This window comes from Asparagus officinalis, chromosome 4, assembly GCF_001876935.1.
Source record: "Asparagus officinalis chromosome 4, Aspof.V1, whole genome shotgun sequence".
NCBI classification, from domain to species: Eukaryota; Viridiplantae; Streptophyta; class Magnoliopsida; order Asparagales; family Asparagaceae; genus Asparagus; species Asparagus officinalis.
The window spans coordinates 50,449,756-50,465,601 of NC_033797.1; the positions used below are offsets into that span (position 1 = coordinate 50,449,756).

At 30.9% G+C, this 15,846-nt stretch overlaps 1 protein-coding gene across 1 annotated transcript; it reads left to right on the plus strand.

Moving 5' to 3' along the window:
- On the plus strand, positions 1,515-7,631 carry LOC109838679. The gene is made up of 3 exons (XM_020407103.1): positions 1,515-1,545; positions 2,184-3,557; positions 6,580-7,631. Exons 1-3 carry the CDS (start codon positions 1,515-1,517, stop codon positions 7,629-7,631), a joined length of 2,457 nt encoding a protein of 818 aa, XP_020262692.1.

Here is a 15,846-nt window from a genome sequence, read left to right on the forward strand (position 1 = left end):
GTTTCCCAACTCCAATCTACTGTCTCATGCTGCAAAAGTTTATTCGCATTAAATTGTTTACAACAAAGAGAACAAGGTGAAGGTAAGATTTCTAATCATTTTAGTTTTCATTGATTGATTGATAGGTGTTAGCTTATGAACTTTATTTTAGTTTTTTTGAAAATAACTCAATTACATGTTGCTGCCAAATTTTATTATTAAATTTAATCCTAATTTTCCTCTAATTGATTGATGTTATTGATTGATGATTGATGTTACAAACTAATAAATCTTGGGAAATTGAATAGATTACCATGAAGAAAAATGAAAAAATGCTCAATTACATGTTTCTATTAACAGTATAATTAGGGGCTTCTGAAATAAATTCCATATAATTTAATAAAGAGATAAAACAACAAGTTCCTGTTAATTTTATGTGATGAAATACAAGCCTCCAAGTAAACGCCATGAATGCTCAAGTAATTCTTAAAATGTCTAATCAAAATTGAGTTTACATTGGTTTTGAAAATAGAGTTTACATTGGTTTTGAGCAACTGCCCATGGTTAATGAATACAAAAATATTGAAGATGTGAATTAAAAATTTAAGAGAAATGAGGATAAAAAAAATCAATTAATCCACATTAATTTTGAATAAAAATTGAGTTTACATTGGTTTTGAGCAACTTACCCTGATCAAATCCAATGTGAAATGAAAATAGAAGAGAAAGGAGAGTAAAAAATTCAATTAATCCACCTTGGTTTACATTGGTACTGAGCAACTAGCCCTGATCCAATTTTAAATAAAAATTCAAGAAAAGGGGAGGAGAAAAAAAACCAAATAATCCACATTGCCTTTTTAAAAAATTTGAGTTTACATTGGTTTTGAGCAACTACAACTGATCCATTAAGAAATAAAAATATAAGAGATAGGAGAGGAGAAAAAGCTAAAATTAAACCACATATTTCGAAAAGGGAATAGAACTTACCTCTTGAGTTGAATCTATGCACCATATTGAAGGGGGTGACTGGACGAATAAACTTTTGGATGAGAAGGTGATGAAACAACCACTCTTTAAGGCAAGCTTTCAAATATTTACATTCAAGCTTCACTTTTAATGCTGATGAAAAGCTTAATAATGTTGAAGTATATATCTTCATTCACCTGATTCTTTCATTTTTATCAGCAGCGACAACAATAGATGAAAAGGGCAATATTAATATCACCTTAGTACCCATTTCTAATTTGGTATCCCAGCTAGCAATTTGATTATTAAGCTTGCTTACAACTGCAACTCATAGAGAGAAAGTATTCATACAGAGCTGTTAACAGTATAATTAGGGGCTTCTGAAATAAATTCCATATAATTTAAAGAGATAAAACAACAAGTTCCTGTTAATTTTATGAGATGAAATACAAACCTCCAAGTAAACGACATGAATTTCTGTTAGCTCCATAGCATACCACAAACAGGTTACCCAAGAGGGCTACGCTACATATAACAGAAATGCACACTCCCTAACAACTCCATCAAACATGGAAGAAGGTCAACAGAGTTCATCTCAAGGTAACTACAAAAATATGCAAATCTGATGAATTATAGTTGCATTAAGTTAGAATATTTGTACTTATGTCTAACATTTTGCATATGTGAACAGGTTCTTGGCTTTCTAAACCAAGGGATTTGACACTGAGACGGATCAAACGGAAGATGAGAAATCAACATTAATTATCCTACTCAGAATAACATCCTTGAGCCTGAACAACAACGGCATGATCATATAATTGTTGATAATAAAGTGAATGTCAAAAGTGTAAAATCGCGGCAGTATAAAAGACCAAGAATCATACCTAATATCATCAATGCAACCGTTGGCGCTACAAATGAGCATATGACAAGTAAGAAAACATGTAATTTATAAGCTTAAATTAACCTGTACAGTAGGTAATAATGCTCCTATAATGTTAATTTTATTAATTATTAATAATTAATTATTCAACCTTGCTTTTGAAGGTGAACCCATTCTTTGATAATAAAATGAACTATGAAGTTAATTACATTTTCAAACAGAGGGACTTTATTGTTAAAAATCAAGTTATTTCATACATTTTACTGAATTGCAACTCTTCAAATATTTAATTTTGTATGAATGTATGAATATGTGTAATGTTACTAATTAAAATGCTATTCTTATTGAATTGCAGTTGACCAAAATAAGGTACAAAATTTTGGACCACCCAAAGTTATATGTGAATATTGCCAAGCTATGCTATGGTATGAGGAAAGAGCAGAAAAATCTTGGAAACCAAAGAAGCCTTCCTTCTCTCTTTGTTGTGGCAAAGGGAAAATAAAGTTCCCTCTTTTAAAAGAACCTCCCAGTTTTCTTCGAGAACTTTTATACCCAGGTGTAAGCAGACAAAGTAATAAATTTAAGGAAAATATCAGATCCTATAACAGTATGTTTGCTTTTACATCCTCGGGAGGAAATATTGATAATACTTACAATAATGGTGGAGGACCATATTGTTTCTGTCTGAATGGTCAAAATCATCATCGTATAGGTTCTTTGAAACCTGTACCTGGAACAACTTCAAAATTTTGTCAATTATACATATATGATACTGAAAATAAAATAAAAAACAGGATGATATCTATCAAAAGTACCAACAAACTAGATGAGGATATTGTCAAGGGACTACTTGAAATGTTAGATCTCAACAATGTATTAGTCAAAAGCTTCCGCATGGTACGAGATAGAATTAATGAAGATGAATTAATGACAGTTAGATTGGTGATCATGGCATCAAGGAGTGGTGATGGGAGGGAACAAAATATGCCATCTGCATCAGAAATTGCAGGACTGATTGTGGGAAATGTTGAAGAAACAATAGGCATTCGAGATATTGTTGTCGATGATCGCAAGTTAGGATTGTCAAGAATCAGTGACCTACACCCCTGCTTCATGGCAATGCAATACCCATTGCTTTTTCCTTATGGAGAGGATGGCTATAGGCTGGGAGTAAAGTTATTGGAAGCATCAAATAACAATTTGAAAAAAAGAAAAGATGTGACAATGAGGGAATATGCTGCTTTTCGTATACAACAGTGTCATAGTGAAGGCAAGACATTACTTTACTCTGGGAAATTATTCCAAACCTATATTGTTGATCTGTTTACATGCATTGAAGAAGATAGGCTTCACTGGGTTAAACAAAATCAAACCAAAATTAGAGCTGAATTATACTGTGGAATAAAGGATGCTGTTTTTAGAGGAGATACAGAAGGATCTCAAGTTGGACAAAGGATTGTATTGCCATCTTCTTTCACAGGGGATCCACGTTATATGAATCAAAATTATCAAGATGCAATATCTCTATGTCGTGTTATGGGTAATCTGGATCTTTTTATAACAATGACAGCAAATCCAAGGTGGCTAGAAATCAAAGCTACGTTAGAAGAAATGGGAGGACAAAGATCAGACGAGAGGCCAGATATTGTAGCAAGAGTCTTCAAAATCAAACTTGACCAGCTAATGGAGGACCTTCAAAAAAATTATCATTTTGGAAAATGTGTTGGCGGTACGTTAATTTCACATTTTACACTATGCAAAAAATTTAATCATTATTCACAACAATATTTATATATAAAAATTATGAATAGTATATGTACATTTGCATAAATAGCTAACATGACAGTCAAAATTTAATGGCGTTAATTTATAGAGTACTTGTACATGTTTATAGATTTTATCATTGTCATAAATTGAGTGATATATATACCCTCAGGTGCAATTCTGACATATGATCATTAGCAAACAAAAACTTATGTCAAACTTTATTTCACAATTTAGTATCTCAAGTTGACACACATGTACATGCACACATTATCATTTTCAATTTATGAACATTCACTTAGCTGTTGATTATATTAACATGAATGAATCAAGATGTATACACTCATACATAAGATTATCCTACTTTAGACAATGATAACGAATGTTATTTGAAAGTTTTTATAAACATATCAAGACAATAGAATGCATAGTTCGCTTATAGTATGTAAGTTCATATCCAAGTTTTTTTTAAATTATCTTTTGGCTGGCGCATAATACTTTTTTGCTTCAAATTGAATCCTTTTCAGCATCTTCCTTGCTTCAAATATATTGTATATATTATAGAAAATAGAAGATAAAACTACTCATAATCAGCGCTGTAACATATACATTAAAGATATATAAGCATTACATGAAATATACAACATTACATGAAAGATATAGGCATTATATGAAAGATATAGGCAAGAACTAACTAATATTCTAGCATAATTTGTAGCAAAATTATGTCAAAACAAGGACAAATTTATAACCTATGATATATAAACAAGAACAAAATTCTTTCAGAGAGCAAATTATTTTACTAAATTGAAAATAACATATAAAGTTCAAGTTAATGAAATTATTAAGCAAGGTCAAATTCATGAAGTACAGATGAAGAAATATGAAACTAAACATAACACAGACAAAAATGATGATCGAATTTTATCTGACCGACTAAATGATAATAAGTTAGAAGATGAGAAAGAAGATGTATTCATTTGTTAACCCTACCATATTTTAACTATGACACTATTGAATGTGATACGTATAAAATTGCTATATAATTTGCCCTACCACTTCTCTAAACAACAAGAAGATACAACCAAAAGAAGTTTAAGTAGTTCAAATCCAGATAATAAGTAACCAAAAAAGTTACCAACAAAGGCCTCCTTCGCTTGAGGATGCTTGCATTTATCAGGGTGAACTATCAGAGAGAGCTGCAAAAGAGGTTACAAGACTAATGTTTAGGAAGCGTTGGTAGAATTTTCAATAAAAAAATGAACAAATATGTATCATTAGCTATAAGCTCACCTTTCAGAACTATATTGTTTCACATTTTTAAACACAATCCTTTGATCATTTGTTTTAGGCGTGTTTACATCACAAGTTTTTTTCCAGTGTATTCGATATACTCACCTATTATTTATTTTCACATACATGTATCATTTATTTAACCAGGTGGTTATAGTGGTTTAAACTAATACATGTATAGAAATAAGACTAAAATTTGTATTAGACAGTATGTTAATAGCTTATAATTACACGAAAACTCAATTAAATATGGATTCTAATTACAAATCTGTGTCATAATTATAAAATGATGTGTGTACATACTCATTATGAAACTATTGTGTAATTTCAAAAGATGAAAACAAAGCAAGCCAACACAATTATTTTTACACATGTATGTAATGTATGTTTGTACCAGTGCTTTTAAGTAAATTTAAGACTTAATTATATTACAAAAATTGAAGTTTGACAACAAGAATGATAATATACAAACAATCTGTTTAGTAGTTTACATGTGAATATAAATTGTCATAATACATGCTATAATTAGAATCAGATATTATAACTCACTATCTCCACCATGCATATATCTACCAAATAATTAATCTATCTATTACAAAATATTCCAACATGAATTGCATGCAATCTCTAACATAGTTTATCAAAAATTCATTTGCAGCTGTATATACAATAGAATTTCAGAATTATGGACTGAAATAGATGTATAGAAATAAGACTAAACTTTGTATAAGGAAGTTGGTTAATAGCTTTTAGTTACAACGGAACACTCAATTAAATGTACATTCTAATTACAAATCTGTGTCATAGTTATAAACTGATGTGTACAAACTCATTATGAAACTGATTGCATGTGTAATTTCAAAAGATGAAAACAAATCAAGCAAACACAATTATTTACACATGTATGTAATGTATGTTTGTACCAGTGCTTATAAGTAAATTTAAGACTTACTTATTACTTATATTAAAAAATATACAAACAATCTGTTTAGTAGTTTACATGTGACTATAAATTGTCTTAATACATGCTACAATTAGAATCAGGTATTATAACTCACTTTCTCCAACATGCATATATCCACCAAAGAAATAATCTATCTATTACAAAATATTCCAACATGAATTGCATGCAATCTATAACATAGTTTATCAAAAATTCATTTGCAGCTGTATATACAATAGAATTTTAGAAACGTGGACTGAAATAGATGTATAGAAATAAAACTAAACTTTGTATTAGGCAGTTGGTTAATAGCTTATAGTTATACGAACACTCAATTAAATGTACATTCTAATTACAAATCTTTGTCATAGTTATAAACTTATTTGTGTACATACTCATTATGAAACTGATTGCATGTTTAATTTCAAAAGATGAAAACAAATCAAAACAACACAATTATGTACACATGCAAGTAATGTATGTTTGTACCAGTGCGCTTAAGTAAATTTAAGACTTACTTATATTAAAAAATTGAAGTTTGACAACAAGAATGATATATACGAACAATCTGTTTAGTAGTTTACATGTAACTAAAATTAGTCATAATACATGCTATAATTAGAATCAGATGTTATAACTCACTTTCTCCACCATGCATATATCTACCAAAGAAATAATCTATCTATTACAAAATATTCCAACATGAATTGCATGCAGTCTCTAACATAGTTTATCAAAAATTAATTTGCAGCTGTATATACGATAGAATTTCAGAAACGTGGACTGCCACATGCGCATATCTTGCTATGGCTTCATGAGGGTAACAAATATCTAACACCTACTTTGATTAATAAGATCATTAGTGCTGAGATCCCGGATGAGAAAGAAGATCCAATTGGGTATGCAGCAGTTGCTCAATATATGATGCATGGACCATGTGGAAGTACGTCTTCATATTCATCATGTATGAAGCATCAAAAATGTTCAAAGAGGTTTCCTAAAAAATACAATTCTGAGACAATTATTGATGATGGAGGATTTCCTATTTACCGAAGAAGGGAGGATAATAGTAAATGGATAGAGAAAATTGGAACAAGATTAGATAATGGTTATGTCGTACCGTACAACCGGTACTTGATTGTTAAATATCAATCTCACATTAACGTAGAGTGGTGTAACAGAGGAAGATCAATCAAATATTTGTTTAAGTATGTCACAAAAGGACCAGATCATGTTTCTGTTTCTATCCACAAGGAAAACAATGATAGATCCTCAAAAGTTAAAGAATTAAACCGACATGAGATACAACACTATCTTGATTGTAGATATGTCTCAGCACCGGAAGCCATATGGAGGATATTTGGATTTGATATTCATTACAGAACTCCAGCAGTAGAGAGGCTACCATTTCATCTCCCGGATCAGGAATCAATTATTTTTAAAGATAATGATAATCTAAATGACATTTTGAATGATATTGGATCAAAGCAAACCAAGTTCAATGGGTGGATGGAAGCAAACAAACTTTATCAGAGGCAAAAAATCTCACATATGCTGAATTACCAACTAAATTTGTATGGAAGACAGATGAGAGAAGATGGAAACCAAGAGAGAAGGGGCAGTGTTGGTCGATTGGTTTACGCCCATCCTTCTTCGGGTGAAAGATTTTATCTCCGTTTATTACTAAATGTAGTGAGAGGTCCTACAAGCTATGCAGATATAAAAAACAAAGATGGAATTCAGTATGAAACCTTTAAAGAGACATGTGTTGCTCTAAGATTGTTGGATGATGACAATGAATGACAATTAGTCATAGAGGAAGCATCTTATTTTTCGCCAGGGAGACAAATGAGACATTTATTTGCACAAATCCTTTTGTTTTGTGAAATTATCAATCATAAAAAGCTATGGGAAGATAATTGGGTGTATTTATCAGAGGGTATTCTTGAAGCTCAAATTAATCTACTACAGTACCCAAATTTAAAAATGACAAAAAATCAATTGCAAAGCCATGCATTGGCAGAAATACAATATCTCCTACTACAAAATGGTCAATGTCTTCAGAATTTTCAAGGTATGCCACTTCCTGATCCAGTTTTAATGCAACAATGTAAGGAGAAGATTATAAGTAAAGAGTTTAACTATGATAGAGAAGAATTGAGAAGTGAGCATGAACAGTTGTTTCAGGGTCTCAATGAGAAGCAAAAAAAATTATATGATGTTGTGATTCACTCTGTAGATAGTAAAACAGGAGGATTTTTCTTTCTCTACGGATATGGTGGGACAGGAAAGACTTATGTTTGGAAGTCAATTATCACTAGACTTAGATCCGAGGGGAAAATAGTAATAGCAGTGGCATCATCGGGTATTGCTGCTCTTCTTTTACCTAGAGGGAGAACAACACATTCAAGGTTCCAGATTCCTATTAAACTGAAAGAAACATCTACATGTGGTATTAAACAAGGAACACCTGAAACAAATTTGCTAAAACAAACAGCTTTAATACTTTGGGATGAGGCACCAATGATGCATAGACATGCATTTGAAAGATATATTAGGTAAAGACAATCCTACGTTGTCAGAGAAACCATTCGGAGGCTTGACTGTGGTGCTTGGTGGTGATTTTAGACAAATTTTACCAGTTATTCCAGGAGGTAGTAAACATGATATTATTCATGCTTCCATTAGCCGATCCAAACTTTGGAGTGAATGCAAAATATACAAATTGACAGAGAATATGAGAATTCAACAAAGTTTATCAAATGAGAATGAAATGAGCATACCAGAATTTAGTAGATGGGTTCTAAATATTGGAAATGGCAGTGCTAAAGAAGAGTGTTGCGAATCGCAAAATACGGATGGAACTATTGATATTCCACGCGAGTTTATCCTTCACCCAACTAAAAATCTAGTTGAGGATATTATTTCATCTACTTACCCAAACATAGATGAAAACTTTGAAAACCCTACATATCTAGAAGAAAGAGCAATATTAACACCAAGGAATGAAATTGTAGATATTGTCAACAATACAATCCTGGAAAAAATTGAGGGACAAATTTCATTTTATCTTAGTTCTGATTCACTTTGCCTAACATCTCCTAACATGCAAGAAAATGAGGTCAACTTTCCAACCGAGTACCTGAATTCGCTTAAATTTCCAGGAATTTAAAGTCGGGACACCTATCATGCTTCTACGCAACTTGAATCCAACTGAAGGCTTATGCAACGGGACACGGTTGATCGTCACCCAATTGCTAAAATGGGTAATTGAGGCAAAAATTATAAGTGGAAGCAACATTGGATCAAAACATTTTATCTCAAGAACCGTAACAACAAATACGGATTCAAAGTCGAAGTGGAAGCAACATTGGATCAAAACATTTTATCTCAAGAACCGTAACAACAAATACGGATTCAAAGTCAACATTTCGCATGAAAAGAAGACAATTACCTATTAGACCATGTTATGCAATGACCATAAATAAAAGTCAGGGACAAACACTACAGCATGTTGGTCTGTATCTACCAAAACCCGTTTTCACACATGGTCAACTATATGTTGCTATTTCAAGAGTGACATCACCAAAAGGTCTAAAAATTCTCATTGAAAATAGTGAAATGAACACTGAAAGTGTAATAGAGAATGTAGTGTATAGAGAAATATTCAACAACTTGGTAGAAGGTATATCATATATATCTTTATTGTTATCTATAATATAATTGCATTAAATCGTTGTTCGTTTCATTAGTTTCATTCAAAATGATTCATTGACAGTTTAAGTGGGATGTTGAAGCATAAATATTTAATGAAATTATATGTGCAGGTGAAGGACAAGAAGAATGAGTATTTCTAAATACACAGCGATAAAGGATCTGAACACGAGAGTAAAAGAACCAGTCATTAAAGCTCGAGTGACAAGCATATGGGAAAATATAAATGTCATATCCCTTCAAAATTATGGACTACTACTTACTCTTTTGGATGAAAGTGTAAGACAGATTTACATTCCTTCTGAAACTTTTTATACAAAAGGATATCTTATAGTTATAAAATATCAATATCTATGTACTATCAAGATCTATATATTTTTGAAATGAGACAATTATTTTCAATTTTTACAGGATACACACATTCACTGTAGCATTAAAACAACTGAAATATCAATGTTTCAACCAATGATAGATGAAGGAAGGATACATGTCATCTCTAAGTTCAGAGTTATGAATTCCTTTGGCAATTATAGGGCAACTGAGAATAAATTTTCAATATGTTTTTGCCGTATGACACAAGTTCAAGTACTACAGGAAGACAATGACAATATCCCTATGTACAAGTTCAACTATAAACCATTCAATGAGCTTTATAGAATGAAAGGAAACAAGACTTATCTGTCAAGTCAGGTTTTATTATAATTTTTGTATCATGATATAGTTAACTACAGATTATGCGACAAACTTAATATAACTTATGTCTCTTATGTTTGCTTATTTTATTTTCAATACAGATATAATTGGGTTTGTAAAAGATATATACCCCTTGGAGCAAACTATTATTTCTGGAAAGCCAGGGACTAGGAGAGCCTTAAAACTAATCGATGAAGAGTGAGTTATCTTATACATCAACTAATCCAAATGTTAATTGTATTTACTTATGCTTGACCCTAAAACTTAGTATCTTTTATACAAATCAGAAACATAGAATGCAATGTTACTTTATGGAACAAAATTGCTACAAATCTAGAGAGCATACTGAAAGATCAAGATCCAAACAACATGGTTATGGTGGTCAGTGGAATCTTTGTTACTAATTTTAGAGGTAAGATGAACAATTATACATGCCATAAATAATTACTTTCATCAATACATAAGTAAAGAGGATACTTTACGCATAACTTTGCACATAAAATTTCAGGCAATAATTCTGTGTCATCAAGCACGACGACCAAAATCTACGTGAACATACCTGAACAAAGAGTACTGGAATTATCTCAGAGGTAATTTTAGTATCTATATATTTTTGACAGACGTAATTAAATTATATATGTACTGACATGATTTCTGAGCATATATACATAGGTACATGGAGTCGGAAACACAGATGCAGCTAATAGAGACACCAATTAATTACAAATCAAAGCAGAAATTGCTCGAAACCCCATCTGCATCTTTGAGCGATCTTATTTTATTCAATGATCCAGAAACCGCTGAGGTAATAAAGATTTTAAAATTAGTCCCATCATTTATGCGAACTTATTATATGTTCAATAGCTAATATTCATGTTTGTAATTTAAAGGAATATTTCTTTATATGCAATGTGAGAATCAATACCGTAATGGATAACAAAAAATGGCGTTATCGCGGATGTCCAAATTGTTTTAAAAAAACAATTGATGCGGGAGATACATTTTGGTGTGCAAAGTGTGACATAGAGGTATTTGCAGAAAATAGGTATGTACAAATTTTAAATATGATCCGCATATACATACCACAAAATGACTTTGATAATCAATGTTTTGAAAAAAAAATATACAGCTATAGGATAACTATGGAAGTTCAAGATGAATCTGCAAAAACTACTTTCATTGTTATGAACAAGGAAGTTGAAAAATTGGTGAAAATACCGGCTCAAGAGGTTGCACGAACAATAAAATATGTGAGTACATCTTCCTCTTAAAATATTTTCAAACTCATTTTAAAACACATTCAGTATGTGCCTAAAATATAATTATTCATTGATCAGGTTAATGGTAGAGAAGTTTTCCCAAAAGTGATAAAAGCCATATCTGGAAAATGTATCAAGGTTCAGGTAAAACTAACGCGATATAATTTCGTGGAAGGTAATGAAGGATTCACAATAAACAAAGTAATAGAGGAAACTTCAGACAGTTCAGGGGAAATTGAATTTAACTCTACAAGTCAGGTAACAATTTTCAACATATTTATTTATTTATATGATAACAAGTTTGTAAAGCACGTACCTATAAATATAGGAATCTGTAGATGCATCGATCATTAATTTACTTGAGGATGCGCCTCCACCGACTCCGCAACCAACAACATCTGCTAAATCTGTAGTCACACCTATGCATGCACCATTATTGGATATAAAATCAGAGAAAGTTTACAACAAAACACCGCTGAAAATAGTAAATATGGATGAAGAATCAAATGAGCAGAAAGCACGTTCATCTAAAATACATCAAGTGCAAGGTGATGTCAACTTATTGTTCATTATAATTATTATAATTATAATATATTGTAATCCAAATGCTTACATAAGAGCAAAACCAATGCATGAGTATTAAAACTATTAAGTTATTAAATTATTTCTTATGTTTCTTATATGCAGATAACAAGAGGAAGCGAGAGAATGATGCACTAGACTGAAATGAATCTTGGCACCTGGAATCGTGACATTAAAAGGATGAAAACCTACTCAACGAAAAAAAGAAAAAATGGAGATAACAACCAGTGATGTATATATTTGCAATCTATATTACTAATATGTGTGACTTATGAGTAGAAAATCTAATTATGTTAACATTTCGTATTTTTATAGGTCATGCTTCTTTTTATTTATTTATTAACAAACATGAACATCATTATTGCCACTACATCTACTACTTCATAAGGGTTGGAACCAAATCGAATCTGAACGAATAGTTCCTTCATTAGGGTGGTGTTTTCATCTCCTTTTAATTTGCAAACTTATTATTATTAGTTTTGTTATTCAACTATTATATTTTGATATCATGATTTAATAAATATTCATTTAAAATGAATGTACACCAGCATCATTTTTTTATTGAAAACTAAAATAGTAATGAAAACAATCTTTTTAAAAAGTAAATTTCATTCATTCAATAAAAAGATAAATATCATATTATAAAAAATTGGTTCCAACCACAAAAGAAGATAAGTCACCCAAACATGAAAATGATCTAATTTAATATTAAATTGCTCAAATTACATTATCTTCTAAAATACAAAAACTCAAACATCACAAAGGGTACCAACATATTGAGAACAATTGTAGCCCTTTTTTGCTTAAAATTTTTAGTCAAATGCAAGCATATACATCTATTTTATTCGGATTTACCACATAAAAGAATAATTACTGTAATACACCCATCTTAACTGAATTATGCTTTAAATTATTAGAAAAAATTATATAAAGATAAGGCAAAGAGCTTCTTTTTCCCTTATTCTCCTGCAATTCTGCATTTATTACAAGAAAATTCAAATGAAGGTAATAAATTCCTATATTATACAATTCATCTGTGATAGATTGGCTAGCAAACATTCATTGAGGAAGCCTTTGATGCCTAAACAAAGAAACATAACTTGCAACAATATACAATAAATCCATACAATCAATTATTACAGGTCAAAGGCCACTATAAAAAACAAAACAATACAAAACAAAAAAAAAAAAAAATACAAATAAACAAAAGGAAATAAAAACTTCATGTTTTAGCACAGATGCTCGACAACATATTAGCTAAACTGCATGTCATAACATTTAGATGTAGCATTTTTTCCAAGTTTGAGTAAATTTGAGTGAAATTAGAGCAATATATGTTTGTGGCTTACATTAAAACATAAATAAATAAATTACCACATAGTTGAAGGGAAATAAAGATACAAAATTTAAAAAATTCTGAATTAACGAAGTTTACCTTTATTATATATATTATATGGAACAAATTATGAATAATCAAAACTGCTTCAAATCTAGACAACAAAAATCACCTCAAAATTCAACATATATAATAACTTTGATAGATTTGAATACGCATAAAGCTAACCAAAAATTCAAGGAAAATAGTGTATTATGCACAAATTATCTTGAAAAAACTACATTAGTCCTAATTTCAAAACCCAGGTAACAAAAAGAAATGGGTTAACAAGAAGTCTTGCATTTGCATGTCTACAGATCAAAGAATACTATGCAAATATACCAAAGAACTCATTAGTAAAAAAATAAAAAATAAAGATAAGGCAAAGAGCTTCTTTTTCCCTTATTCTCCTGCAATTCTGCATTTATTACACGAAAATTCAAATGAAGGTAACAAATTCTCCATTAAACATTTCATCTGTGATATATTGGCTAGCAAACTTTCATTGAGGAAGCCTTTGACGCCTAAACAAAGAAACATAACTTGCAACAATATAAAACAAATCCATACAATCAATTATTACAGGTCAAATGCCACTATAAAGAACAAAACAATACAAAAAAAAAAAAAAACAATAAAAAAGAAAAAAAACACTTCATTTTTTAGCACAGATCCTCGACAACATATTAGCTAAACTGCATGTCATAACATTTAGATGTAACATTTAAGTGCCAATCAAAATTAATGATTTATCATTAACATATAGAACAAATTCTGAATTCTGCAAAATAAAAACTGCTAAAAAACTAGACAACAAAAATCAACACATATTTCAAAATATAGAACAACTTTGATAGATTTCTCTACAAAGAAATCTAACCAAAATTTCAAGGAAATATTTGTATTATGCATAAATAATCTGGTGATAACAACGTTAGCCCTAATTTCAATATCCATGTACATGAATGCAATTATTTAATTTAGAAGACTTGCATTTGCATGTCTTCGTGTCAACGAATGCTAACCAAACATACCGCCATAAACAGTTAACATGCAATAAAAGCTAAAAATTTGTAAATAAGTATATATATGTGTGTGTGTGTGCGCGCGCACGCAATAAAGGCTAAAAAAGATAGTATCTTTCATGTTTAGGAAAAATAAACAAAACTATAATCAAACTAAAATAAATAATTACTCATAACTAACAAACAAACTCAAAATTTCACATGAGACAGATAATAGGCTAAAAGATCAGACCTTTGTGATAAAACTCTGACGTTGCACGACCTACCTTCTGTCTTCGAGATCTATCACATGAAAGATGAAAAATGATAAAAGTAAGAGCAGTAAAGAATGTTATTATCAATATTTAAAGGTTAAATCTAAAAAAAGTTAGTATCTTTCCAGTTTAGGAAAAATAAACAAAACTATAATCAAACATAAATAAATCTTTACTCATAAATAACAAACAAACTAAAAATTACACATGAGACAGGTAGTAGGCTAAAAAGATCAGACCTTGGTGACAAAAATATCTGACGCTGCATGACCAACCTTTTGTCTTCGAGATCTATCGCATGAAAGATGAAAGATGATAAAAGTGACAGCAATAAAGAATGAATTATCAATCTTTACAGGTTAAATCAACAAATCTTAAAAAAAATCTTTACCGAAAACCGTCAACGACGACGACCTTTGAAGGCGGAGTGGACGACGAGATTAGAGGGAGGAGTCGACGACGAGCTTCGAAGGCGAAGTCGACGACGAGCTACGAAGAACGACGAGGTTGAGGTGAGTTGTGAACGAAAAGTATATGGAGAAGCATGAAAACACAAGCCCTAATCTTCAATTGGACTCGGTTTTGAAGGAGGAGAGGGAAAGAAAGAGGAGAGAGGATTCGATCGCTCAGATCTGAAGGAGGCGGCGGCGGGCAGATGAAAATGAGAATGCCCTAGCGCTAAAACCCCACTCTTTGATATTTATAGGTAGATATAATGGGTATCATTTGTAAAACAAAATTTACATAATAAGCATTTGGAACAAGTCCAAGAAAAAACCAAGTCACGACCCCACAGTCTGATAGAGATTCATCATCTTAATTTCCAATGGAAATTTTTTTTTATCTTAATTTCCAAAGGGAAAATCAAAAATCCTAACAAGCCTTGCATTTTGTGTGCCGAAATATTTTAGTTTCTACGTCATGTTTTTTGATTAATGTAACTAAACTAACCCAGCTACTAGATTCTAGCTATAACTAATCCGCACTGTTCTAATATCACATTTTTATAAAAATAAAGGGTTCTTATATTCTTATCAAATTGTTTATCGGGCTTGCTCTTCATTAATCTAATCTTTTGTTTTTTTTCCTATCGCATCAAAACTTAAGAACACGGTG

What these genes read in the sequence shown, in the direction of transcription:
- LOC109838679 (XM_020407103.1), top strand. Translation starts at nt 1,515, where the DNA reads ATGGAAGAAGGTCAACAGAGTTCATCTCAAG. An exon ending in TCAACAGAGTTCATCTCAAG is followed by an intron (nt 1,546 to 2,183) that starts GTAACTACAAAA and finishes ATTGAATTGCAG; the next exon opens with TTGACCAAAATAAGGTACAA. An exon ending in TTTTGGAAAATGTGTTGGCG is followed by an intron (nt 3,558 to 6,579) that starts GTACGTTAATTT and finishes ATTAATTTGCAG; the next exon opens with CTGTATATACGATAGAATTT.